At 47.9% G+C, this 27,316-nt stretch overlaps 1 protein-coding gene across 1 annotated transcript; it reads left to right on the top strand.

The window, feature by feature from the left end:
* The first annotated feature begins 235 nt into the window (after positions 1 to 235).
* Capn1 (calpain 1) lies at positions 236 to 26,300 on the top strand. Its single transcript, XM_051193772.1, has 22 exons — positions 236 to 497; positions 1,388 to 1,655; positions 1,797 to 1,866; positions 2,153 to 2,271; positions 4,159 to 4,292; positions 4,395 to 4,563; positions 5,927 to 6,010; positions 6,345 to 6,430; positions 6,928 to 7,002; positions 7,087 to 7,247; positions 18,192 to 18,367; positions 19,528 to 19,539; positions 21,069 to 21,277; positions 21,365 to 21,404; positions 21,903 to 21,968; positions 22,050 to 22,107; positions 23,491 to 23,555; positions 23,941 to 24,009; positions 24,239 to 24,317; positions 25,276 to 25,392; positions 25,682 to 25,740; positions 26,255 to 26,300. The coding sequence occupies exons 1-22, from the start codon at positions 493 to 495 to the stop codon at positions 26,279 to 26,281; spliced, it is 2,148 nt and encodes a 715-aa protein (XP_051049729.1). The 5' UTR covers positions 236 to 492; the 3' UTR covers positions 26,282 to 26,300.
* Positions 26,301 to 27,316: the final 1,016 nt, after the last annotated feature.

Genomic DNA, 27,316 nt, shown 5'->3' with positions numbered 1-27,316 from the left:
GGGGTGGGGAGCTGGCCCAGGGACAGGCAAGGGTGGGGCTGCCATTTGCCTTGTGTCCTGTAGAGGTCCGCTCGCACCCAGCACGGGAGGCTCTAGAGAGTAGCTGCAGCGGCCGGAGGTAATCTCTGCCTCACCCGGAATGTCGACTGGTCTGGAGGACGGACGGCTGCGACCCAGTAGGCGCGCGGGAGTGCGGGAGGCGAATCAGGGCTGTGAGACTGTGCCACAGCCCGGATCGTCCCCAGTACCTTCCCGGAGGGCGACGTGGGGTGGGACCAGTGGCCTTGCAACTCGATCTGAGCCCTAGTTAAAAATACCCTTGCCCTGCCCTCCCTTTGGCTGGCCGTGCCCTTCTGTCCCAGCCCAACCCTCCTCACCCCGACAGGCGCCCGGCCCCTCCCGGGGGACAACTCTGCCTTTTAACAATTTGTCCTCTCGCAGAGTTGGCTCAGAGCCCGAAGAGAAAGGGAGGGACCGAGGGACACCCTGAGCATGAGGTAGTAAAAAACGTTGCGGGAGAGATAAGAGATAGCATACAGGGAACGTAGTAAAAGCCCCAGGAGTAGGTGGAGGACCAAAGAGGGAGGAACCAGGGCCGAGGGGCGGTGGAGAAGGGCGGGTAGGAACGCTCTTCCTGGTTGGGCCCTGCCCTGAGCAGCACCAAAGAAGCCAGCAGCAGGGACTGCAGCAATCTCCCAAACTCCCCTCCCCCAGGTAAGGAGTTGGATGTCCAGACTACGATTGTCTGATCACGGTCACTGGTTCTGAGTCTAGGGTACTGTCACTGGTTCTGAGTCTAGGGTGCTGTCACTGGTCGGCCCCTGTGCCAGGTCCTCTCCTTGCTTGCCTGAGGGGTAGAGGTCAGGAAGCAGCTCATCGCAGGCTCTCAGCCTGTCGCGAGCACTGTGTCCAGTGCTCTGATGTTCAGCCTGTCTCTGGAGCCTGTGGAGGGGTATCAGTGCCTGGAGTTTTCAGTTCCTAAGCCGCGGAAAGGGGCAAGTGAACTTGATGCTTAGCAACTTTATGGAGGGGGCTACAGGCAGGCAAACAGGGTCACAGATCTTACCTGAGGTACCGCTGTGGGCTGGCCTACGCCCTACACCATCTGCCTGGATGCTGGATGGCTGACACAGAACAGTCAACCCTGGATAATGGGAATAGGGAAAAGGAGAGGAGGTGGCCAGTGTACCTGAAAATCAGGCATCATTTTTCAGATTCGGGGATCCTAACAAGGTGGTTGAGAGTTCCAGGCTCTGTAAAGGGGTCAGTGAAACAGAGAAAGCAAGTTTGGGGAGGACTGGACAGGTTCAGGAAAGCAAGAACAGGCAGGACTTGTGTTCTATTCCTGGGAAGGCCTGGGTTGCTAGCAGGCCCATGTGTCCCCCAGGATGGCAGAGGAGCTCATCACAGCTGTGTACTGCACTGGGGTATCAGCCCAAGTGCAAAAGCAACGGGCCAAGGAGCTGGGCTTGGGCCGCCATGAAAATGCCATCAAGTACCTGGGCCAGGATTATGAAAAGCTGCGGGCAAAATGCCTGCAGAATGGGGTCCTCTTCCAAGATGAAGCTTTCCCTCCCGTGACTCACAGCCTGGGCTACAAAGAACTGGGTCCCAATTCCTCTAAAACATACGGCATCAAATGGAAGCGTCCTACGGTAAGAAGGCCACACTAGGTGGAACTTGGCTCTGACATGGGTGAGGAATGGACTGGGGCCCCTGTTGTTAGTGGTGTCTGAGGGGCTGGGTGCCAGTTTCTAGGAGGGACTGGCTCAGGAACAGGACTGTGGGTCTTGTAGGAGCTGCTGTCAAACCCCCAATTCATCGTGGATGGAGCCACCCGAACAGATGTCTGCCAGGGATCACTGGGTAGGCACCCAGGGTTGGGTTCTGGGTCTTTCTCCCAGTGTAGTTCCCCATTCCCGTTCCACTGGGCACTGCCCCAACTCCTCCCTCCTGCAGGCCCAGACAGGTTTTGGCTATCAGCACAGGTGCTGGTTTGTCCAGATTCCTGGGTCTTTTCTGTAAGCAGGGAGAGAGGAAGGGTTCCTCACCCAGGGAACCCCAGGTTGTCCCCCGCACTCCCCAAACACAGCACCTGCCTCCCCGGAGAAGATCCACAGGCCAAGCCTAATAAGGGCCTTTCTTATCGCAGGGGACTGCTGGCTCCTGGCTGCCATTGCCTCTCTCACTCTTAACAAGCCCCTTCTGCACCGAGTGGTTCCCCATGGCCAGAGCTTCCAGGATGGATACGCCGGCATCTTTCATTTCCAGGTGAAGGGTCCTGTACCCTCGCTGGGGTGGAGGTATAGTTTGCATTAGGGAGATGTGAAAGGATGCCCACAGCACTGTGAAGTTGGGATGGCCAGGACCACACCCTGTGGGGGCAGCCCTCCCTCTGAATGGTATTTGACCTCTCAGGGCCACCTCTGGTCTGTCATGTGTGAATGGTGGGCAGGTATTTCAGCTGGCAGTCTTCCTAGATAAGGTCGTTCTTAGTGGATGGAGAAAGTGTGTGGAAGGAAAGAGACTCTGTGCTTTGGCTCACAAAGCAATCTTTTTTCTTCACCCAAGCCTCAGTTTCCCCAGCTGAAGATGGAGTATTCTTCTGGGGAAACCTCATGGCTGTCTTCATGTGTCGGTTTGCCTTTTCCCAACTTCCTGGCATTGACCAGCTCCAACAGAATCTAGGAAAAAAAGATAGACTCGGGATTGAAACCACCTTTTCCTACATGACCCACTTTTCAAGTTACATTATGGAATTCTCCAGGAGCTGGTGTTGAGAGAAGCACACTCCAAAAGTTTTTGTTGAGGCCTTCCGGCCATGACCCTGGCCATGCTTTGAGTCCCTGTGTTGCTTCCTCTGGCTAGTCAGGACCCCCTACTTCAAACTGCTCTGGCCAAGAAGAAATGGAGGGTACTACACTGTCTGCTGACATCCCCATACCTAACCCAACTCTAATCGTCAGGGGCGTGGCCTCGCCACCCTTTTCCCCGCCCCTTCACTCAATTCTCCAATTTATTCCTCTCCAGCTTCTGATTGGTCCATTCAGTACCTCCTCCCAAATACTTCAATGGGCTTCTTATACCACTATTGTGAGCTTCTGCCAGCCATTGTTATTGGCGCTCTTGGAAGCTTCCCTTCCTAGGCAGCCTAGACCTGCACCCAACCTGTTATACACTGGGAAGGGGGTCCTTTGGCACCTCTGGGGCAAATCCGGTGATTTGGAGAACCAGCCCCACCCTCTGCGGTCGAGGGTCTGGGCGAGGCATTTTCAATCCACATCTCCCTCTTTTGTCCACATTCAGGTTTAGAATAGGGAGGCAAGTAGCAGGCAGCAGGACCTAGAGGTCCCTGAGGAAGAACCGGAGCTGGAGGCCTTCTTACCCAAACCCACTCAGTATCTGAAGAGCAACCCTGTTCCATTTCAGTTTTGAGTTATAGGTGTCGCCTGCATTGTTGAGAAACCAAGGTTGTAGCTCCTTTTCCTGGGGAGGAAACTGAGGCTAGGCCTAAGGCAATATAAACATCCCATCAATAATTAAACTGTTTGCCTAGAGGATAATGTCAAGAGACAAGTCTGTCCTTGTTCATTTATACATTTTAATTATATTTATTTATTATTTTTGCGAGTGTTTGTGTGTGTGCATGCATGTGTGTCTGTGGTGGTGTGTGTGTGTGTGTCTGGTGTGTAAAGGTCAGAGGATGATTTGCAGAAATCAGTTCTCTCATTTTAACATGTGGGCCCTGGAATTGAACTCAAATTCTCAGGCTTAGTAGCAAGCACCTTTATGTCCAGAGCTATCTCCATGACCCAAATATGGTTTTGTGGAATTGTTATTTTGTTTTTGAGACCCAGTCTTACTGTGTAGCCCTGACTGTCCTGGAATTTATTTATTAAGTAGCTCAGGCTGTCCTTGAACTCAGAGATTGGCTCCTGAGTGCTGAGATTGAGTGTCAGTAGTTGTGATCCCTGATGCTGAGGTGGGCTAACAGGCTATATACTCTGGTAGAATGAAAGCATGCTTCTATAAATGTTGTGTGTTACACATGTAGCCAGAATATGGATGTAAACCCATGTACTTAGCAAGACCAGTTGAAGCTGGAGCTGAGGCCTGGGGGATCCCAGGGCAGTTGCTCACCTTGCCCTTCCCCCACAGCTGTGGCAGTTTGGAGAGTGGATAGATGTGGTCGTGGATGACTTGCTGCCCACCAAGAATGGGGAGTTGGTGTTCGTGCATTCTGCCCAGGGCAATGAGTTCTGGAGCGCCCTGCTTGAGAAGGCCTATGCCAAGTGAGTAGGAACCCAGAGCATATTTTCAGTCTCCAGTGGTGGAAGGGGTTGCTCCTGGCTCTCTTACCTGGTCCTACCTCACTGACCTGGAACTGCCCACAGGGTGAACAGCAGCTATGAGGCCCTTTCAGGAGGCACCACCTCAGAGGCCTTTGAAGACTTTACTGGTGGGGTCACCGAGTGGTACGATCTGCACAAAGCACCCAGAGACCTCTACCAGATTATTCTAAAGGCCCTGGAACGAGGCTCCTTGCTGGGTTGTTCTATTGACGTGAGTGATATCCAAGTTCTACTCCCCAACCCTAACCTCAGCCTGAGACACACCCCCCACTTACCTCTTTGTAGGTTGTGGATGCAAAACCAGCCCCACCCATCACCTCCTTCCCATTTCAACCATCAAACCCCTGGCCTCAGCTGTGCCCCAGACTTGTGCTAATGATTCTTCCTGCTCTCTTCCCTTCTCAGTTGTTTTTTAAAAAATGATACTTGCATTTTATGTTTGTTGGTGTTTTGCCTGTATGTCCTTGTGAAGGAGTTAGATATCCTGGAATTAGAGTTACAGACAACTGTGAGCCTCCGTGTGGGTACTTGGAATTGAACTGGGCTCCTCTGGAAGAGCAGCCAGTGCTCTTAACCACTGAGCAATCTCTCCAGGCAGCACATATACTAAAACTGGAATGATACAGAGAAGGTTAGCAAGGCCCTTTCTCATCCTTGGTACCTTCCCATGTTCCCAGGCCATCACAGTCAGGTGGTTCAGCTTTCTGATAAGATCTCTTTCCTACTCCCAGACTTCACCCACTCCTAGCTCCTCCCTCTCCTTTCTCCTTCTTACCCTTGTCAGCCCCACAACCAAATCCTGACCTCCCTGGTCCCGTTTCTGATTACTCCACACCAGCATCATGCAGTCTTCTGGGATACCCTTGCCTAATGCTGCTATGTGGCCCAACACAAACCCTTGGAAGCTTAGTTAAAATTTGAGATTTGAAACTCTGTGACTTGACTGAGCTATTACCAAGAGTGAACTTTGTGACTGACAATGCCATGCCACAGTGACAAAAAGGTTGGCTATGGGACTGGAGAGATGATTAGTAGGTAAGAGCATGGACTGCTCTAGGAGACCCGGCTTTGGTTCCCAGTCCCCACATCAGATAACTCCCACCTTCCTTGTCACTGCCACTCCAGTGCGTTCCGATGTCTCTGGCTGCTGAGGTCTCTTCACTTACCTGCACACACCGTCACAGTCACACACAGAGAGACTTAGAGTTAATCATGTAAAACTTTAAAGCGCTGCATGACTCTGCCAGTTTGCCCTATTTAGAGCTGTCCTTTCCTTCCCCCCTTGCTTGTGCCCGCACTGAGTCATCCTGGGGGTGTGCTTGATTGTAAGTGTGTATATGCATGTTCACAATCTTGCCAGCCCTAGCCAGTGACAGCAGGGTGACAGCATCGGTGAGGTGGATGGACCCTGCTCCAGGAGGAACAGCATTGTGTGCAACAATGGAGTGGATGGGATAGGAGTCTGACAGTTTCTCCTATCAGCTTGTGTGGGTTGTGTGTACTGTGTGAGCCCTGTGATCACTCCGAGCAGAGATAGCGCCTCATCTTCTGACCACAGTGCATGTTTCCTGTAGATCACCAGTATCATGGATATGGAGGCTACTACCCTTAAGAACCTGGTGAAGGGCCATGCATACTCTGTGACAGGTGCCAATAAGGTATTTCCTGGGTGGGGTCTGTCCTGCAGGGTGGTTCCCATCTTCATGCTTTCCTGGGATCTGCCCTGGGTTGTGTGAGGTGATTTCTCCTTTTATGACCTCCTGGGATAACCATTCTGCGCATTCTGGGGTGTGCATTGCTGTTTATCCCACGTGACTCTAGTCATGTGTACAGCTGGCTATCTGGGCTGTTAATCCCTAGAGGGCTGGCTTCAGGGTATATTGACTCTGTGGCCCTGGTGTGCTGATGGGTACTAAGCAGGGTGAGATGGTAAAGAAGTGGGCCAGGCAGGGTGTCAAAGGCCATGGCACTGATGTGTGCTCTGGGGAACAGGTGAATTACCAGGGCCAGCAGGTGAGCCTAATCCGAATGCGGAATCCCTGGGGCACAGTGGAATGGAAAGGAGCCTGGAGTGATAGGTAAGGGGCAGGGCAATGGGTGCTGGTTGGGGAGGTTTGGGGAAGTTGGAGAAAGCCCTGGCATTTCTCCTTGGACCTCAGCTGGCTGGAGGTGGACTCAGTGTTGGGGAAGCCTGAGGATACACCCAGGACATCGATTTCACATTGATAACACCCCCTGGCTGGATATGGTGGTTTATGCATGGAATTCCAGTATTCAGGAAGATGAGGCAGGAGGATCACTGCAAATTTGAGGCCAGCCTGGGCTACACAGAGTGAGGCCCAGCTGGATCTATGCTACAGAGTCTTTAAGGCAGGGAGAGTGTGGTAGCTATGTAGTGAGACCTGTCTGAAAAAGAAGGGCCCTTGAGTAGGGACCCATAAGGACCTCCAGAGGACTGGTTCTAGAGAAAGCCCCTTGATCTGGGCTCTGGAAAACATGCCAAGTTGGACAGAACCCAGGGACAGAATCCCACAGGTCAGTAGTGTCCAGTCCTAGCTGTGCTTGCTTCCCACAGCTCCTCAGAGTGGAACAGAGTGGACCCCTATGACAGAGAGCAGCTGAGGGTCAAAATGGATGATGGGGAGTTCTGGTAAGCAATCCTCTTCTCTACTTGCTCCTCTAAAGCTCAGTTCATGGTGGGGGCTGTGGTTCACCTCTGCCCTTGTGTCCTCAGGATGTCATTCCAAGACTTCTTACGTGAGTTCACCAGACTGGAGATCTGCAACCTCACACCCGATGCCCTTAAGAGCAGCACCCTCCGGAACTGGAATACTACACTTTATGAGGGCAGCTGGCGCCGGGGAAGCACCGCTGGGGGCTGCAGGAACTACCCAGGTACCTGAGCCTAAGGCAACCTGGGAGACAGGGCAGGGCTGTGGGGCAGACCCCCTGGCGGAGCCTGTTCTGTCCCCCGAGAGACAGACAGTCAACCTCGGGTGTTCCTCAAATTAGCTTCGAGGAGTACATCCTTAAGGTCCTTAAGGAGCTAAAGGGCCATGCTGGACTGCCTGGGGCCTGGGTAGGTAAACCTGGTTATGCAGGCATCTGCTGGTCACTCCTCCTCATTCCCAGCACCCTTCCTTCCTGACCTGCTGACTTCCTGTTCTCTCACATTTCTGTCTTACTTATGGGTGACCTCCTGACTATTGTGTCTTGGGGTCAATCACAATGTCTGGTTCCCCCGTCCCTTTCCCGTCATCCTTTTCCTCTACTCCAGCTCCACTCTGTTCCACCACAAAGCATTCTGGGTCTTGCCATTGCCTACTCCCCTCCATCTGAAAACATCTGCCCCTGCCCAGGCCTCAGCCTCTGCCTTGAAGGCCTCGGTGTCTTGGAATTGACTGACCCTGTCACTCCCACTTGAATTACTCTACTCTCTCATTTTGTACACATTGTCTGTCTCTCTCTCTCTTTCTCATATTAGGGTTATTTTATTTTGTTTTGTTTTGAGTCAGGGCTTAATGTAACTGAGCTTACCTTGAATTTGCTGTGTAGCCAAGGGTGACCTTGCATTTCTGACCCTCCTGCCTCCACTTCTAGAATTGTAGAATTATGGGTGTGCATTACAACACTTGGTTTTAGCGGTAGTAAGGTTGGAACCCAGGAATTTGGGAATACTACCAACTGATACTCAGCCTAGTTTCCTTACCCAGTTTTTTTTTTTTTTTTGAGACATAATTTCTCTGTGTCACCCTAGCTGTCTGGAACTCACTCTGTAGACCAGGCTGGCCTCAAATTCATGATTCGATTGCCTCTGCCTCCTGAGTGCCGGAACTAAAGAACTGTGTGTGCCACCACCACCTGTTCATTGTAATACATTTAAAACGTTACATTTGTTTTTTATGGGCATGCATGTGTATGTACATGCACACGTGCCACAGTGTGTGCCTGTGGAGGTCCTACTCTCAGGGCTGGTTCTCACTTTCCATCATGTGGGTCCCAGAGATCTGACTCAGGGAATCAGACTTGGTGGCCAGTGCCTTTACCCACTGGCCAGTCTGCTGGCCCTCATTGTTTCCATCTTGACCTTGCAAATGTCTAGTTCCCTGGCCTTTCTCCCTCTCTGCTCCTGTCACCCAACACAACCACAATCCCAGCTGAACCAAGCTTTTGCTACTGACTCAGAACCACTAAATGTGGTTGGAGAGAAAATACAACTGAGGCTGTTTGCCTTGTAGATTCACAGCCACAAACCTCTAATAAGCACTTTGCATAGTCCTAACCATCCACTAGAAACTCCCCACCCTCCTCCAGCTCTCTCTTCTTTTACTGTCATCTAGAGACCTTGCATTTTACTGAAAAGAGACTCTGTTCCGTATGGCAACTCGTGCCTGTCATCCCAGTGCTTGGGAAATAAGGCAGGAGGTTCAGGAGTTCAAAGCCAACTGAAGCCAGCCTGGGTTGTCAGAAAAGAGAGGTAGAGAGTGCCAGGTGGTGGTGCATGCTTTTAATCCTAACACTCCACTCAGGAGGCAGATGCTGGCAGATCTCTGTGAGTACAAGGCCAGCCTGGTCTACAGAGTAAGTTGCAAGACAGCTAGGCCTACACAGAGAAACTCTGTCTTGAAAATAAAAACAAACAAATAAATAAACAAATAATAATTAAAATAAAAAAGGATTGAGGAATAGAATAGAGGGAGAGAAGAGAGAAAGAGGCCTCAGTACACAGCGCTCCTCAGGTCCCTCCTCTGCCTCCTGTTTATCTCCCATGCACTTGTGTGCACCTGTTTGTCTGATGGTTCACTACTTCTGCAGTGGTGGAAGTGTTGCTGCTCCTGCTCTTGCTCCTGGGAGCCCCGCTGTTCCTCAGATCCTGTCCCCCCTCTCCTCTGAAAGCATCCTGCTCCCTCACCCTCCAGGCTTCCTTATGGGAAAATCCCATTCTAAAGCTTGTGGCCCTCTCTTGACCTCCGGCCTCCGGGCCCCGGCCTCCTCCCTCTTCTGCTCCGAACTGCCCTGCTGCCCTCTCCTTCCTGGCAGCATTGACTTGGCCCAATTCACCGCTATGGTGGGCTGCATCCTCTGCCTGTTCCCTTGAGAAGCTCACCCGTGTTGTTAAAAGCATTCTTCTCCCCACTTCTTTTTTCTCCAACACTCCTGTACCAGAGCCGAGCGGACTGTGCTTCCCTCTGCTGGCTGTTCAGCGACATTGTACAGTTCCCGTGTCTGGGTATTTCTGGCCCTGGCCCAAGCATCTGTTAATTGCTCATTGATGTAATTGTTTTGTCAGAAGTCCTGTTATCAGGCAAGGTGTATGACTTCTTCAGGAGTCTCTTTTCTATTTTTTTAAATTCATTTTTGAATTTATTTGTTTTAGTTTATGTATATATGTATTTTGCCTGCAGGTATATCTGTGCACCACGTGCATGCACGGTACCGGTGGGCAGAAGGCTCTGATGCCTAGAATTGTACTTAAGAGAAGTTTGTGAGCACCATGTGGGTGCTGGGAATCTAACAACAGTCCTCTGCAAGAGGAGTATGCACTCTTAACTGCTGAGCTTAGCCCCTCCATCCCCAAAGGAACAGAGTCCTGTAGCCCACCCAAGTTCTCCTGGAACTCTAGTTCAAGTAGAACTCAATTTTCAGCCCAGGATGACCTTGAACTTCTGCCTCTGCTGCCTCCACCTTCTTTTGGTTTCTTTAATCTTTTTGTTGTTGTTTATTGTTTTTTTCTAAGACAGAGTTTCTCTGTGTAGCCCTGGCTGTCCTAGAACTCACTCTGAAGACCAGAATAACCTCAAATTCAGACATCCCCCTGCCTCAGTCTCCAAGTGCTAAAGGAGTGTGTAGCCACACTTGACTCTTCTTTAAACTTGCCTTTTGTTTTGCTTGCATATTTTAGCATTTGGTTAATGAATCATTTTTTTATAAGAAAATTTGGGCACACTGGAATTTTAATTAGGTGGTAAGAGTGTTTTCTGGCAAGTATGAGGCCCTGGATTCCACCTTAGATTAACCAAAAGTGAATAAATGCAATAGTTTATTTTTAAAAGATTTCTGTTTAGAGACTGTTGGGTGAGTCAGGAGAACTTCTGTGGATTTATGGCCAGCCTGGGATACAATGAAAAACTGTTTCATAACTAAAATAAAATTAGATCTTATTTGGAATTTACATTAAATCCATGAACCACATTTTTATAATTTGACCCTCTGATCTCAGAACATAGTTTATCTTTGTGTGTGTGTGTGTGTGTGTGTGTGTGTGTGTGTGTGTGTGTGTGCTTGCTTGAATGCTTGAGCTCCCATATATGCAGGCACACATGTATGTTCAAATGTTCACACGTGTGTTCAAGTGGAGGTCAGAGGACAACATTGGAGGTTCTTCCTCTGCCACTGTCCACCTTGTTTTTGAGACAGCCCAGGCTGCCTGGCCAGAGAAATCAGAGATGCTCCTGTGTCCACCTCTCCTGCTCGGGGATAAGAAGTGGGCAATGACACACTTGGTTTTGTTTGCTTTTAGTTTTTCAAGACACAGTTTCTCTCTGTGGTCCTTCCTGGCTGTCCTGGAATTACTCTGTAGACCAGACTGACCTTGAACTTACAGGGGTCCGAGTGCCTCTGCCTTCCGAGTGCCGGGATTTAAGGCCTGTACTGCTCTTACAGCTGTAGCCGCCACTGCTACCACCACTGGCAACCTGCTTTTTCTTTCTTTCTTTCTTTCTTTCTTTCTTTCTTTCTTTCTTTCTCTCTTTTTTTTAATGATTTTTAATGTGGGTTCTGGATATTGAACTCATGTACTGTGCTTGCCGAACAAGAACTTTTCAGACTGAGCTATCCCTCCAGCCCTTTATTTTGGCCTTTAATAAATACCTTTTTATAAAAGAATACAAATTTTAAAGTATTTGTACATCTTTTGAGATCTAAGAGCCTGGTGGTCCATCCTTTTACTACAAGGACAAACAGACTATCTATGCTTTATAAAAAAAAAAAAAAACACTTGACCCAGAAATAATTCAGATATTATATATTTTTGGAGTTTGACTTATTTTTATATGTGTATAGTAAGACTTTTTATTTTTATATTATACATATGGGTGTTTTGCCTGCATCTATGTCTGTGTACCACATGTATGCCCAGGATCTGTAGAGATGAGAAGAGGGCTTGGCTCTCCTGGGATTGGAGTTACAGAAAGTTGTGATCTGCTATGTAGATGCTGGGAATTGAACTCAGATCTTCTGAAAGAATAGCCATCATTTTTAATTACTAGCCGGTTCTCCAGCCCCAAATAGCTTTTAAAATAGCATTTATTAGTTAGGCAGTGGTGGCTAATGCCTTTAATACCAGCATTTGGAAGGCAGAAGTAGGCAAGTCTCTGTGAATTGGAAGCCAGCTTGGTCTACAGAGCAAGTTGCAGGATAAGCTCCAAAGCTACACAGAGAAACCCTATCTGGAAAAAACCAAAAACCAAACCAAAACAAAACAAAAATGACATTTATTGAGCCAGGAATGATGGTGCTTGCCTTTAATCCCTGCATTATGGAGGCAAAAGCAGGTGGATGTCTGAGTTTGAGGCCAGACTGATGAGTTTGAGGCCAGACTGATCTACAGAGTGAGTTCTAGTATAGGCAGGGCTACAAAGAGAAACCCTGTCTCAAAAACCAAAATAAATCCATAAATAAATCTTTGCTCTGAAATGATACTTATGGATACAATAATGCACAGTAGCTCTTTTAAATGTATTTTGTATCCAGACTCACCTCTTGCTAGATTCTTTGTATTTTGCTAGGTGACAATCAACAAATAACAAAGCATTTGTTTTGTCTTGTCCCATCCTTATAACTTTTGTTATTTTTTCTTTCCTACTACCCTCTCTAGAAGGAAATAGGAGCCACTATTAAGGGATTCCTGTCCAGCTTGGCTTTTTGTGGTTGCTTAATTTCACTATATTTTATTTACTTTGTGAGGGGTTCACATACAAGGTCAGAGTACAACTTGTAGGAATTGGTTCTCCTCTTTCTTCACTGTGGGACTGGGGGTGGAACTCGGATTGTTATGCTAGGTGCTTGCTCCTGTGGCTTGTCTCCCTATCCCCAGTAATATATATTTGCTGTAGGTTTCATTATTGAAAACTTTTGGGGGAGGGGTTGGAGAATGAAGGGCTTGTGTGAGGTTCTGTTGTTTCTCTGTGGTCTTAAAGATTGAATCCAGGGACTTATGCATGCTAAACAAGTGATCTGGTACAGAACCCTTGCCCCTTGTTTTAAGACATGGTTTCTGTGGCCTGGAATTCATGGTTGTCCTTCCTGTGCTTCCCAAGTGTTGACATTATAGATTTGCATAGCCATGCATGGGTTATAAAGCACTGGGGATGGGACCTTGAGCTTTGCACAGTGGGTCTACTTGGAGGCAAACACTCTACTAAGTAAGCTATATCCCCGCCCTGATAAAAGTGTTTAGTTTCATAATTTGTGCATGTGTATGGGTGCTTTGCCTGCATGTATATCTGTGTACTACATGTGTGTCTGGTGCTCACGGAGGCCAGAATCTGACAACAGATCTCCAGGAACTTGAGTTACAGACAGTTGTGAGCCACCATTGAATGCTGAGAATCAAACCAGGTCCTCTGGAAGAACATCCAGTGCTTTTAGGTGCTGAGCCATGTAAGGATTAAAGTTTTTCCACCAGCCTGGCCGGTCTTGTCCCGCCTCCGCACCAGCCCCAATTAACACACGGAGACTCTGTATTTGTTATAATGCTGTTGGCCAGGTACTAGTTTCTTATCGGCTAGCTCTGTCTTAAGTATTAACCCATTTCTATGTATTTGCACGTGGTCTTATCTTACCAGGGAGAGGCTGCTGGTGGTTCTGCTCTCTCTAGACTGTCCATCTTGACTCCACCTTACTACTTCCTCAAATCCTCCTTGTCTCCTAGTCCTGCCTATCTTGCTTTCCTAATGGCCAACAGTGCTTTATTCATTAACCAGAGCTCTCATTGAACTTTCATGCATTGCCTGTTCATTCTTTGCTTGTACTGAACACACTGCTGTTGGGCTGTCTGCTCTGTTAGAACGGCCTCTTCCTTGGTGTTTTCTACAAGAATTTGCACAAGGCGAGGTGGTTTGTTTGGTAGAATGTACTGCTGTTTCCTTTTTTTTTTTTAAAGATTGATTTATTTATTATGTATACAGTGTTCTGTCTGCATACATGCTTGCAAGCCAGAAGAGGGCACCAGATCTCATTATAGATGTTTGTGAGCCACCATGTGGTTGCTGGGAATTGAACTCAGGACATCTGGAAGAGCAGTCTTTGCTCTTAACCTCTAAGCCATCTCTCCAGGCCCCTGCTTTTTCCTTTTGTGTTCAGGGATGACACCTTCAGTCTCATGAGTATAGAGTAAGTGCCCTACACTGAGATACATCCCCAGCAGTCCCTGTCCATTCTACTTGTCTATGTACTTATTTTAACTTCACCTATCTATCTATCTATCTATCTATCTATCTATCTATCTATCTATCATCTATATGATGTGTATATAATTTTTGCCTTTATATCTGTGACCACATAAATGACTGGTGCCCATGGAAGTCAGAATAAGGCAACAGATTTCCTGGAACTGGAGTTGCAGACAGTTGTGAACTTCCATATGGAGGTTGGGAACTGAACCCAGGTCCTCTAGAAGAACAACTCGTGTTCTTAATCATTGAGCTGTCTCTCTAGCCCCATAGGTGATCTTATAATACTCTAGTTTCAAAATTTTCTTTAATAAAGACTTATTTACTTACTTAATGACATTGGGGTTTTTACCTGCATGTATATCTGTAAAAGGGTGTCAGATCCCCTGGAACTGGAGTTACAGACAGGTGTGAACTGCCATGTGGGTATCAGGAATTGAACCCATGTCCTCTGGAAGTACAGTAATACTCTCAAACATTGATCTCTAGTCCCCCAATTTTTTCCTCTCTTAAAAAATTACATTTACTCTTATTTGAAGTGATGTGACTGTGAACACACGGAGGTCAGAGGACAACTTTGAGGGTATCAGTCTTCTTCTCCCACCACGTGTATGCTAGGGATCAAACTCAGGTCATCAGGCTTGGCAGCAACCACCTTTACCCACTGAGTCATCTCATCAGTGTAAGATAGTAATAATTATTTCAGCTCATTTACTTTGTCTTCTCTCCCTTACCTCCTCTTTTTTCTTCCTTCCCCCACCTCTCATTTTTGTTTTTCAAGACAGAGTTTCTTTCTGTAGCATTGACTGTCTTTGAACTCATTCTGTAGACCAGGCTGGCTTTGAACTCACAGAGATCTGCTTACCTCTGCTTCCTGAGTGCTGGGACTTAAAGGTTTGTGCCACCACTGCCCAGCTAGACAGAATTTTACTCTGTAGTCCATGTTTGCCTGAAATTCATAACAACCCTCCTATGTAGTAAGTTTTTCCCACTGTGGATTTGAATATCTCAAGACCATAGTTAATGCATTTTGTTTCATTTCATTGAGACACAGGGTCTCACATAACCCAGGACAACCTTGAGCTGGTTCTGTAGCTCAGAATGGCCTTGGACTTCTCATCTTCCTGTCTCTACCTCTAAATGCTGGGATTACAGCACAAGTCACCAAGTCTAGCTTTCCTTTTTTGTTTTGTTGTAGTTGTTAGTTTTTCCAATTTCTGTGGCTCAGTCCTGGGGCCTCACATTTGAGATTCAAGTGCTCTGCCACTGAGCCCCAGCCCCACAGCATGTATTGTGGTTAGTCAATCCTCCAAGCAAAGGCAAAGATCTTAGAGCATCTTTCTTAGCTTGTCCTTCCTTTTGAAAGATGATATTTCAATTCTAAACAGTTTTTGCTTGCCCTAAATTAAATGTTATCATCCCATGAGTTTGCATTATTTGTAGAGTAATGATGATATCATATTATCAGACCTGTTCTGGGCTCATATTCTCTACATGAAATGTCTTTTTATGAACTTTTTGTTTGGCTGGGGGCGGGACCTGGAGAGATAGATGGCTTAGAGGTTAAGAGCACTGGTTACTCTTCCAGAGGTCTTGGGTTCAATTCTCAGGAACCACAAGATGGTTCACAATTATCTATGATGATATCTGGTGCCCTCTTCTGGTGCAGGATACATGCAGACAGAAGGCTGCATACATAAGAAATAAATAAATCTTTAAAAAAGTTTTTGTTGAGGGCACTCAGTGTGAAAATTAGAGGCACAGATTTCTAGAGAAAGAGGAAATAATAGTGTCTAGAAAGAGAGTTGAATTATAAATCCCAGTATCTGGAGACATAGTACTTTGAGCTTTTTAGAAGCTAATGGAAAAAAATAATTTCGATGCATAGGATTGAATGTCAAGGCATTCACTTCCAGAGAATGCCTGTCAGTTGGATAGTCAATACCGGAGGATAACAAATGCTAAACAGGAGTGGAAGAAGTTCAAGTACCTGGAGTAGTTGGTGAATTTCCAGTTGTTAGTCCAGGTCAGATATAGGAATACACAGTTTCACCCCATTTCCTACGACATCAGACCATTTGGAAGGGTATTATACCTTCCATTATCTGTACTTTAAGGACTAGGACTTTTATGTTGCCATCCTCTGATTCCACATGGCACATCCACCATTCAGGGTGTCTATAAGCCTCCCAAGTGCTAGACCTGTGTCACCATGACTACAATAGATCAGACTTCCCTTTAATGAGCTTGGTACCACCTTATCCTTAAATGGTTGATATTCATCAGTGAATCTATCTGGGAATGGAATTTGTGTTGTGGGAAAATTTTAAAACATGGATTCAATTTCTTTAATGTGTTTATTTTGTATTTCTTCTTGTTCCAGTTTTGGTAATTTTTGTGCCTTTCAAGGAATTTGTTTTATTTCATTTAAATGTTGAATTTTTTGGCATAAGGTTATTCACAATATTCCATTAATATCCTTTTAATGGCTACAAGAGATGTAGTAAAATACCCTCTTTTATTCTTAATATTGGTGATTTATATCTTTTTAAAATCACATTATTTTTATTGATTATTCAAGAAGGAACAACATTTAGTTTTGATGGATTTTCTGTATGATTTTTTTCTATCTTAGTGATTGGTGCAGTTGTCTTTATTTCTCCTACTTTGAGTTTAATTTTTATTGTAGCTCTTAAAAGTAGAAGTTTTCCGGGAGTTGGTGGCACACGCCTTTAATCCTAGCACTCAGGAGACAGAGGCAGGCGGATCTCTGTGAGTTTGAGGCCAGCATGGTCTACAGAGCTAGTCCCAGGACAGGCTCCAAGGCAATACAGAGAAACCCTGCCTCGGAAAAAAAAAAAAAGTAGAAGTTCAGATACTTGATTGTAGACCTTTCCTGTTTCTAACCACTGTTTTAGCTGCATTGCACAAATTTGGTGAATTTTTATTTTGGTGAATATTTATTTCAAAATATTTTCAGATATCCCTTGTAACTTTGACTTATGACTGTATAGAAATAGTTTAATTTTCAAGTATTTGGATATTTTTCAGTTGTCTTTTGCTTATTGATTTCTATTATTTTAATAGGAGAACTTACTGTGTCTTGCTAAATTTTAATGTTTTATGACCCCAAATTATGTGACGTATTTCTATATCTTGGGACTTTTGTGTATTTGAAAATAATGTATATTCTGCCATGTGAGAATTTATTCTATAAATGCCAGACCAAGCTGGTTGATTGTGTGACGGGGTTTGTCCAGTCATCTGTATATTTCTTGCTTCAGCCATTGAAATAGATTATTGTTGAAATATTAAGTTAATGTTAAGGCTTTGTCCAATTCTTGCCTCATGCATTTTGAAGTTTATAATTGTGTTTGAATGCTTAGGATTTTTGTCTGTTTATGGAAGTAGTCTTTTGATTGTCATCCACAATAACATTCCTGACCTAAAGTTAAGAACATTGAGGTATGTTTGGACAGGCAGTCAAGCTTGATCCTTTTGTTGCTTGTTTTTAATATTTGTCTCAGTGAATGTAAAGTATGGGTTTTACTTAAGGACAGTGGTTCTCAAGCCTTTGGGTCTCATCATCCCCTTAGATGTATAAATCTTCGATGATTCCTAAGAACTCATTGGCATGGTCATGTCAGTGTTTGCTATAAAAGAAATTAAAAGAGAACATTTATAATAGTATCAGTTTCTTTTAAAATTACAGTAGGTAAAACCTTTACATCTTGAAAAAAAAAGTTATTGTTGGGCTAGGGAGATGGCTCATTTGTTAAGAAAGCACACTGCTCTTCCAGGAGACTCCAGTTCAGTTCGCAGAATCTACAGCAATGCCTTATACTTGCCTGTACCTCCAACTCCAGGGTATCTAATGCCCTCTTCTGCCCTCTGTGGGTACTGCACTCACATGCACATAACCCCCCCATTCATAAAAAAATTAAAAACAAACAAAACACGCACATGTGTGTTGTGTGTGTGTACATGTGTGCCATCATGCCAACTTGGCTGGATGTCTGGTCTAAGACTCCAGACTCAAAGCTTCTTGTAAAGACACTGAGAAAACCAGGCACTGGATACTCTTTTGGGGCTCAGGCTGACAGCAGCTTGCTTCTCTTTAGAACCCAGGACCTTGAGTTACAATAAATCCTGCCGCTCTTCCAGCTTCCTTTGCTTTGTAGTAATTCTGATAATTCCCTCACTTCAGCTTCTGGAAGACAAAGACACTGTCCTGCCCATCTGCTGTCCTGTCTTCTGACACTCAAGGGGCTATATAATTGAAATATTGAAAGAATTTATGAATGAGTAGACATGGGATATGAGTGCAGGGGACCATGGGAAGCCACACGACCTTCCTGCTTCTGATCCTCCTCCTCTCCTCCTGCAGCTACCTTCTGGGTGAACCCCCAGTTCAAGATCCGGTTGGAGGAGGTGGACGATGAAGACGACTATGACAGTCGCGAGTCAGGCTGCAGCTTCTTGTTGGCCCTCATGCAGAAGCACCGCCGCAGGGAGCGTCGCTTTGGCAGAGACATGGAGACCATTGGTTTTGCAGTATACGAGGTTAGCCTCAGGGGTTGGCTCCTCTTTCCACTGCAGCAAGCATCCACTAGGGGTCGCCCGAGACGCTTCCTGAGTGCCTGAGTGGCTGTGGTGCTGATGGAGCTCCTGTGTGTAGCTGCTGAATCCTACTGCTGCTGCAGAGGGCAAAGGAGATGGCTGATTCCAGGACAGGAAGCTTCTGTGATTCATCCTTCTCCTAGAATGTGGGATGCAGCTCTGGGGAAGAGGGAGCTGGGTTGACTGCTATCTGTGCCACAGTTTCTGGGGTCAGACTGTGGACTCAGCTTTGGAAGGAAGTGCGGCACTCTGTGAAGCAAGGGTGTGAGCAGGAGCCTATGGAGGGGAGGATTGAAACACAGGGAGAGGCTGTTTTAGGCCCTAGCTGGTGCCCTCTCCCACCAACCCAGCCTCATATTTTGGTGTTTTGTTTCTGTTTTCCTAGGCAGGGTTTCTCTGTGTAGCCTTGGCTGTCCTCAAACTCACTACATAGACCAGGCTGGCCACAAACTCAGACATGCAACTACCTCTGCCTCCCAAGTGTTGGGATTAAAGGTGTGCACCATTGGGCCTGGAGAGATGGCTCAGTGGTTAAAAACACCGGCTGCCCTTTCAGAGGTCCTGAGTTCTATTCCCAACAACCAAATGGTGGTTCACAGCCATCTAGAGTGGGATCTGATGGCCTCTTCTGCCATATAGACTTACATGGAAATAGAACACTCATATACATAAAATAAATTCATTAATAAAAAAGGTGTGCACCATCACCTCTGAAATTCTCCTGCATCTTATTCTGCAGAAAAGGAAGCTTCTAGATTTCCCTTGTCAGGATGAGGGAGACCATAGCCTTGGTCTACACCCAGAGCCCTATCAGAACATGAAGTGGAGTCTCTAATGTCCCTGGGCTTAGTCACACTGAGACTGGCCACCTGCCAGCTGTCCTGGGCTTTGTCACACTGAGATTGGCCACTGGCAGCTTTTCTAAGAAACAGAGGCCCAGGAAGTCACAGGGACAGAGACTTATACGGGGGTCATAGGTATGGGTCACCACAGGTCCATTTCTTGTCCCCTGGGCTCCCTCCCTAAGAGCTCAGACCTCTACCCTTCATGTCTGTCCCAGCTGCCTGGGCAAATATGCATTATTCTCTCTGTCTCTCTTGCAGGTCCCACGGGAGGTAGGTGTGGCTCTCTTTCTACTTACTTGGTTCATCAGCCCCTGAACTCACCAGCCTGACCAGGCCTGGAGGAGCATGGTCCAAGTCACCCCTGCCTCGAATACTGCATCAGGAGACATCACCTTGTCACTGCCTGAGAAATGCCTTCCCCTCTAGCCTTGTTGATCAAGGAGGGCAGTCATTGCACTCCTGAGGGCAAGGGGCAGGTAGCAAAGATTGTGTCTGAGACCCGCTCCTCAGGTCCCCACTCAGCTCTCACACAGGCTAAGTTCTCTATGCCCTGCTGCTGTTCACGCTGCAGAAGGGCTAATCAGGCCTGAGAGTGGGAGGGTTAGGAGCATGTGTCCCTGGGCTGAGCCTTCTACACTCTTGAACAATTGCTGAAGCCCTGGGCATTGAGGTTCATATTGAGACAGCTCTTCCCAGCTGTTCATGGTGGCACATGCCTGTAATTCCAGCCCTTGGGAAGTAAAGGCAGGAGGTTCAGGAGTTCAAGGTCATCCTTGATTACAAAAAGAGGTCAGGGCCAGCCTAGGCTACATGAGGCCCTATTTTAGTGGGAGAAAGTAGACAGCATTTCCTTTGGAGGCATCAAGACAGCAAAGTGCCACTGGTCAGGTTTCATGCAAGGCACAACACAGGGAAAGTGTCGATGAGTGATAGCTGCAGCGGAAGTTGCATGGTCTCTTAGGCTTATTTACAAATACTGGAGTCTGACTCTAAGATCTCACACGTGCTAGGGATGTCCCACAAGCATCACAATCTTTAAATTTTTATTTGTAGCTTGTATGTGTGTGTGAGAGAAAGGTATACATACCACCTGAGGAGTGTAGAAATACAGGGAGGACTTTGTGGAGTTGGTCTCCTTGCCCCTTCCATAGCTCCCAGGGATGAGACTCGGGAAACCAGGCTTGGACTGCAAGTGTGTTTACCTGTTGAGCCATCTCAACAATCCCTGCATTATTGTGTTGTAGAGTCCATTATCTGCAGCCAGATGAACATTCTTATTTATTTATTTTTGAGATAGGGTTTATGTCGCATAGGCTGGCCTTAAATTCACCACGTAGCTGAAGGTGACCTTGAATTCCTGGTCCTCCTGCCTCAATCTCCTGAGTGTTGGGATTGCAGGCACAGTTATAATTTAATGCAGTGCTGGAGATCAAACCAGGGCCTGGAATGTGTCAGTATGTAAAAGCACAAGTCCCCAAGCCTGAAGAGCTGAGTTTGATCCCTGGAACACACATGGTGGAAGGAGAGGACAGACTCCCACAAGTTTTCCTGACTTCTGCTCACACATTAGCATTCAGGCATCCCTTCCCCAGCCATGACACATAAATGTGAAGGTGGTGGGGAGGTGCTGTGCCCTGTAGCACTGAGCCCACCTCCAGCAGAGGCACTCAAGCTTTGCAAAAGGTAAGTGACTTCTCAGGGTCTTGCAGGCTGTGTGCCATGACTATGGGCCCTGGCCAGTGTCTAAGGGTACATTGAGTGGGCACTGAGTCTCCTGCTTGTTTCTTTCCTCCTGCCAGCTGGTGGGTCAGCCTGTGCACTTGAAGCGTGATTACTTCCTGGCCAATTCTTCTCGGGCACGCACAGAGTCCTTCATCAACCTTCGTGAAGTCAGCAACCGTGTCCGCCTGCCACCAGGGGAGTATATAGTAGTGCCCTCCACCTTCGAGCCCAACAGAGAGGCTGACTTTGTGCTGCGTTTCTTCTCAGAGAAGGGTGCTGCGACCCAGTGAGTAATAGATTCCCCGCCTCTCCCACCTCCCCTATCTCCATTACAGCCACCCGGGCACTTTGACTGACCTTTTCCACTCTGTAGGGAGCTAGATGACCAGATCCAGGCCAACCTCCCTGATGAGGTACGTGGTCCCCTCATTTCTCCCAGGTATGTGAGGGGATATGGGCTTTAGCTGGCAGGGCAGACTCCCTCCTGATGAGAACCCTTAAGAGCAACACTAGCTAGTCCCTTGTTTGCCCAGCACTTCACAGTTTGAGAAGGACCTGCGATGATGATGATGGGCGGCAGTCCCAGTGCTAGGTCTGTGTATCTTGTTTCTTCCCCATAACTACTTCATCTGGGACCTCATGATATCACCCTCTAAATGGGAAACACAAGTTCAGAGAAGCTGATGAATTCTCCTAAGTTCACACAGCAGGGATCCTAGCCCAAACTTTTCAACAGCTAACAGACTTGCACCCACCATTTAAGCTACAAGTGCAGATCCCATTTTACAGGTTAGAAAAGTGAGACTCAGAGAGATGGGGTGACTTGTGAGCGCCCCACCCCAGCTCTGGTGGCGTTCCTACAAGCAAAGGTCAGACTACTTCCTGATCTATTCTCTCCATTTTGGGTACAGGAAGTGCTCTCTGAAGAGGAGATCGATGATACCTTCAAAACCTTGTTCAGGAAGCTGGCAGGGGAGGTATATAAGGGCCTGGGAGGGGGTGGTCGAATGAGGAAAGCCTGTGTGAAATGGGGGAAGCTAGCAGATTTCTTTCCCTAGGACATGGAGATCAGCGTCAAGGAGTTGCAGACCATCTTGAACAGGATCATTAGCAAACGTGAGGATATCCAAATGGCTGTCCCGACTCCATGTCCTGTTCCCAATCAATTCCAGTCCTCATGTGCTTGTTCTTCGTGGAACTGAACCCCATACCTTGGTCTAGGCAGCTGGGGAGCCTACCAGTGTCTGGGCCCCCTACCCCCATTCCCATCCCAGGATCCTCACTAATCCTGCTCCATCCCATGTACTCGCTGCAGCTCTGTGGCCTTAGGGAGGGCAGACAGCCCCTAGCAGGCCCAGCCACAGGTGCTCAGTGCCAATGAAAAGGCAAGGATGCAACCTCCAGCCCAGGCCACAGGTGTTGGGAAGTAGAGTAAGACTAAATCCCAGGCCGATGTGAGAGGACAGGATCAGCTCTCCTGACCTTCCCTTCCCTTCCGGTCTGGCTGCTGCATTCAGGCATGAGCCTGCCTGTGGTTTGCTGTGCCTCACCCATGTCTACACACTGCCCTTGGCCCAGGATGTTCCTGGCCACAGCCAGAAACTGCTGACTCCTCTTCTACCTAATTTCTTATGTGTCTGTTCAGTACTTTCTTCCGTTCATTCTGGGCCATTGGTGGATTCAGACCTGGCTCCTGACACACAGAAATGCTCTGTTTCCCATAACAACAGCATTCCACCCCATGCTCTCCTGGTCTCAGTACCCACACGCAGAACTGGAGCCTCTCTATCACTGGTCAGTTCAGGGCTCCCGGCATGGCCTCCAAGTTGAGCCCTGGGACCGGTTCCTTCTCTATCTCTGCCATTTCTCCTGGCACATAAGGACATCAGGTGTCCTGCTCTCTCACTCTCCATCTATGCCCCTGAGACATAGTCTCTTACTGAGCCCAGGACCAGGCTGGCAGCAATCCTCCTCCCTCTGCCCCCAACAGAAACAGTGTTACAGACTGTGGGTGTCTGTGTGTGTGCCTGGATGGTGAGGGTGGGGCATTATATGGACACAGTGGATTAGTAAATTTTTATTATATATTTTTGGATATAAATGCTTTGCCTGCATACATGTATATGTACCACATGCATGAATCACATCCCCTGATGTGGAGTTATGGGATGGTTGTGAGCTGTCATGTGAGTGATGAGAATCAAACAGAGGTCCTATGCAAAAGCAACCAGTGCCCTTAACTACTAAGCCATCTATCCAGCGTTCTTGTTTTCTCTTAGTTTCTTTTCTTTTTTAGACAGGGTCTATATACATATGAGACAGGCCTTGAACTTATGATCCTCCTTGCTCCTACTTCCAACTGCCATGCTTACAGACATGCTTCACCACACTTGGTTTATATGATGATGGGTATCAAACACAGGCCTTCACGTATGCCAGGCAAGCATGCTACCTGTGAATGACATTGCCATTCACTGTTTGTTTATTCGTTTGTTTCAGACAAAGACCTGCGGACCGATGGCTTCAGCCTGGAGTCATGCCGCAGCATGGTGAACCTCATGGACGTATCCTTCCATCTGATTTTGTTCTTATGGATTTGAAGTTGGGGGAGATACTGTCTAACTGTCCTAGGAGCAGCTGAGAAGCTTGGATAAACTGGGAGGGTGTGGATGTGGTGGCCTGGTGTTCAAACACCTTCCTGGATCTTCCAATTGGCCAGGAAGAGAAACGGAGGCACAGATCTCTCCGCAACTGACCCTAAGGCTGGTATTATTTCTCACCTCTTCACATCCCAATTCACTAAACCCAACACATAGAACACTGGTCATGGGCTGCAGGAGATTGCTTCGTCTCTCCTCTCTCCTCTGCACAGCCAGGCTCCCTTCTCCCAGTGCCCTCTCTTACACATCTGCTTTAAACTGTGTGGTTTCCTTCTTAACATCTGTCAAGCGTGATGGTAACGGGAAGCTGGGCCTGGTGGAATTCAACATCCTGTGGAACCGAATCCGAAATTACCTGGTAGGTGGTCCCTGACTGGGTTCTCCTGCCCCTCACGGCACAGCCAGGCCTAATGGCACAGCCCAGGCTAGCTGTGTAGCCAGGTCTTCATCCAGAACTTCCTTTCTGTGTGCATCTCAGCAAATGACCCCTTCCTGGCCAAATCCCTTCCCCCTCACTCTCCCTGGGACAGGAGCAGTCATGAAGAGCCACTGACTCACACAGTCCTCACCCTTTGCTCTCCACCCAGACCATTTTCCGGAAGTTTGACCTGGACAAGTCTGGCAGCATGAGTGCCTACGAGATGAGGATGGCCATTGAGGCTGCAGGTGAGGCCCAAGGCTGATGGCCCCACTGCTCCTGAACCCCAGGCTGCCTCCCTGACAGCTCCCAAGGACAGTGGCCCACCTGGCTGGCCCTGGTCTCTGGGAGATGTTGGTGGTGATGCTATAGGTGCTGTGGTTACTAGACTAAGTACTACATCTCTCCATCCCTCTCCTCTCCTCATAGCTCATCAAGAACAAGGGCCTTTTAATTAACTTGTGCACGTATGTGTGTGCAGTATGCATGTACTTATTTATGTTCATATGCATGTGGACATACACAGAAGCCGAGGTTGACATCATCTATCTTCCTCCATTGTTCCTACTGAGACAGGGTCTCTCATTGAACCTGGATCTCACACATTAAGCTAGTTTAGCTCTTCTACTTTACCCATCTGCCTCCCAAGTGAATGTTGGGATTACTGGCTGACTACCACACCCCTGGAATTTGTTTGGTTGTTGTTTTGTTTAGTTTCATTTTTGAGACAGGGTTTCTCTATGTAATGGTTCTGGGATCCAAACTCTAGAGTTTGGAATCTAGTTTCATAGCAAGTGTTTTATCTATGGAACCAGCAAACAGAGCCTTTTGTTATCCCCAATGTGAAGATGGGGTAAGTAATTCTCGCAGGGAGAGTGACTCAGTTGAGAACACATGACCAGGGCAGGCAGAGAGGGGATGGGCAGCTCCAGTCAGACAGGTGTAGGACTCTCCCACACTGGCCTGTGTTAAAAACAAAACAAACAAACAAAAAACCCAACAGTTTGTTTTGCCCAAATGTGACCAGATACCTAGGTCTTCTGCAGCCAGCTCCCAATTTCCTGGGTTGAGACCCAAGAGGTCTTCAGACCTCCTCCTTTTTCCAGCAGAAGTTTGACCCTAAGTATCCTGTATAGACCAACTCCTCCACTGCCCTGCGAGGCTGAACCTGCTCAAGCCCTCACTTGCTCTTCTTCCTCTGTGCAGGCTTCAAGCTTAACAAGAAGCTGCATGAACTCATCATCACCCGCTACTCAGAGCCCGACCTGGCCGTGGATTTCGACAACTTTGTCTGTTGCCTCGTACGACTGGAGACCATGTTCCGTGAGTGTCCCTAACTAACCCTGCTTTCCCACAATGCCCACAATGTGTCCTCTTGAACCAGTGGGAGAGACAGAGGAGCCATAGGGTGGAGGATCAGTGGGGACAGAGGACTTTTACATAGATATTTGGTGTATGAATGTGGGCAGAGGAGGGCCTATGGAGGCCTCTTTGGGCAGGGAGCTTCATGGCTCTCAGGGGCCCTGGGGGGGTGCGTGGGAAGTGGGAAACAGCCTTGCTGGATTTTAACTGGCTAGTGTTCCAGACTTAATTAATCTGTTCTTGAACACAGGGTTTTTCAAAGCTCTGGACACAGACCTGGATGGTGTTGTTACCTTTGATCTATTTAAGGTGAGATGGTGTCCATGGTCACCTGTCTTTCAGAGCAGGAGTCCATGGCCTTGGAACCAGCCCTCAAATCTGGGCCCTAGTCCTGATATGGGTTAGGAGCTTTTGGGGCTCGTGTTGAGTGACCTCTTGGGTAAAGCCAGTTCCACAGAAGCTGTGGGAGTCAGCAGGCTGGTCTCCTAGACAAGAGAAGCAAGAAAGCACCTCCTACTGAGCGTGGTGGTGCACACCTCTAATCCCTCCACGAAGGAGGCAGAGACAGGTGGATCTCTGAGATCAAGGTCAGCCTGGTCTACAGAGTGAGTTCCAGGACAGCCAAGACTATTACACAGAGAAACCCTGTCTCAAAAAACTACTACTACTAACTCTACTACTACAACAACAAATCACTGCTATCACCAGAGGGGATAAGTTGTGGCTGTTGAAGGCTGAGCCTTGGGGCTGGGTGAAGAAGGGGGCTGAGGGGGCCATGCTGCCCTTCTGCTGCTCCCAGCAACCTGTCCATCTTGCCCTGCAGTGGTTACAGCTGACTATGTTTGCATGAAGTTTGGATTCAACTCCCATTGCCGTGCTCTTCCTTTCTTCTGCTGCCAAGCCATGTCTTCCTGCCATGCCACACGAGACCACGTCAGCTGCAAGTGCCTTGCTCGGAACAGGAAGCCACCCTGTCCTCCTGTCCTTTCTCCTCCCCACTACCTCTATTCAGCTGCTCTGGACAGAGTCATGGGGCCCTCCCTGCCTCTGTGGCCAAAGGCTCTGCACCCTGCTCATGGCCAAGCCAGGAAGGCAGCTGCCTGCTTATTCCTTCCTCTGGGGCAGGAGCAGGTACCCCTGGCCCAACCCCTGCTAGCGTGTGGATGTGTGTCCTCCCTAATCTGTAGAGGCTATAGCCCCTGCCATACCCAGACCTGCTGACTTTATAACCACTAGCTAGCTCACACTGTCTGCATCTGGGTACTGAAAGCCTCTCCCCACAGCCAGGATCACCTGTGCCTTCCTGTGCAGCAACCAAGATCCCCTCTGCAAACCCCTCCTCTCCTGCCCCCTGTGCCCATCAGGAACTTCCTGGCCTGAGGGTGCTCTGGCCCTCTCTCCCTCCCTCCCTCCCTTTTTATAATGGTCATTTTGGAGGGAATGCTTGAGGGGCTCATGCACTGGTTACAGAGGACCAGGTACCGGGTGTGGGTAGGGAGATCCCATGTTTCATTGTAGTAGGGGAAAACAAAAACAAAAAAACAAAAAACAGCACATCTATCTCTGGTTATTATTCTCCCAATCCTTGACTGTACCAGCAAGCATGACCTGGAGACAGTCATAACCTCATGCCCACCCTAACCGAAGACTAGGCATCTGGTTGTGGCTACCCCTGCCCCTGAGATGTTGAGCCGGTCTGGGCACAGATGTGGGCTGGATGGCCCTGTTGACAGTCCAGCCCTGGAGGGTTTCCTGGTTTAAATGTCCCCCTCTTCTGCCAGTGTCAGCAAGGAAACACAAAACCCCTAATTAGCACAAATCTGACCCACCAGGAAGCTGAGAAAAGTGTACACGCTCCTGGCTGAGCCACACCGGAACACCCACA

This window comes from Phodopus roborovskii, unplaced genomic scaffold, assembly GCF_943737965.1.
Source record: "Phodopus roborovskii unplaced genomic scaffold, PHOROB, whole genome shotgun sequence".
NCBI lineage: Eukaryota > Metazoa > Chordata > Mammalia > Rodentia > Cricetidae > Phodopus > Phodopus roborovskii.
Note: the sequence above shows the minus strand (reverse complement) of the source record. Positions and strands in the feature narration are given on the sequence as shown.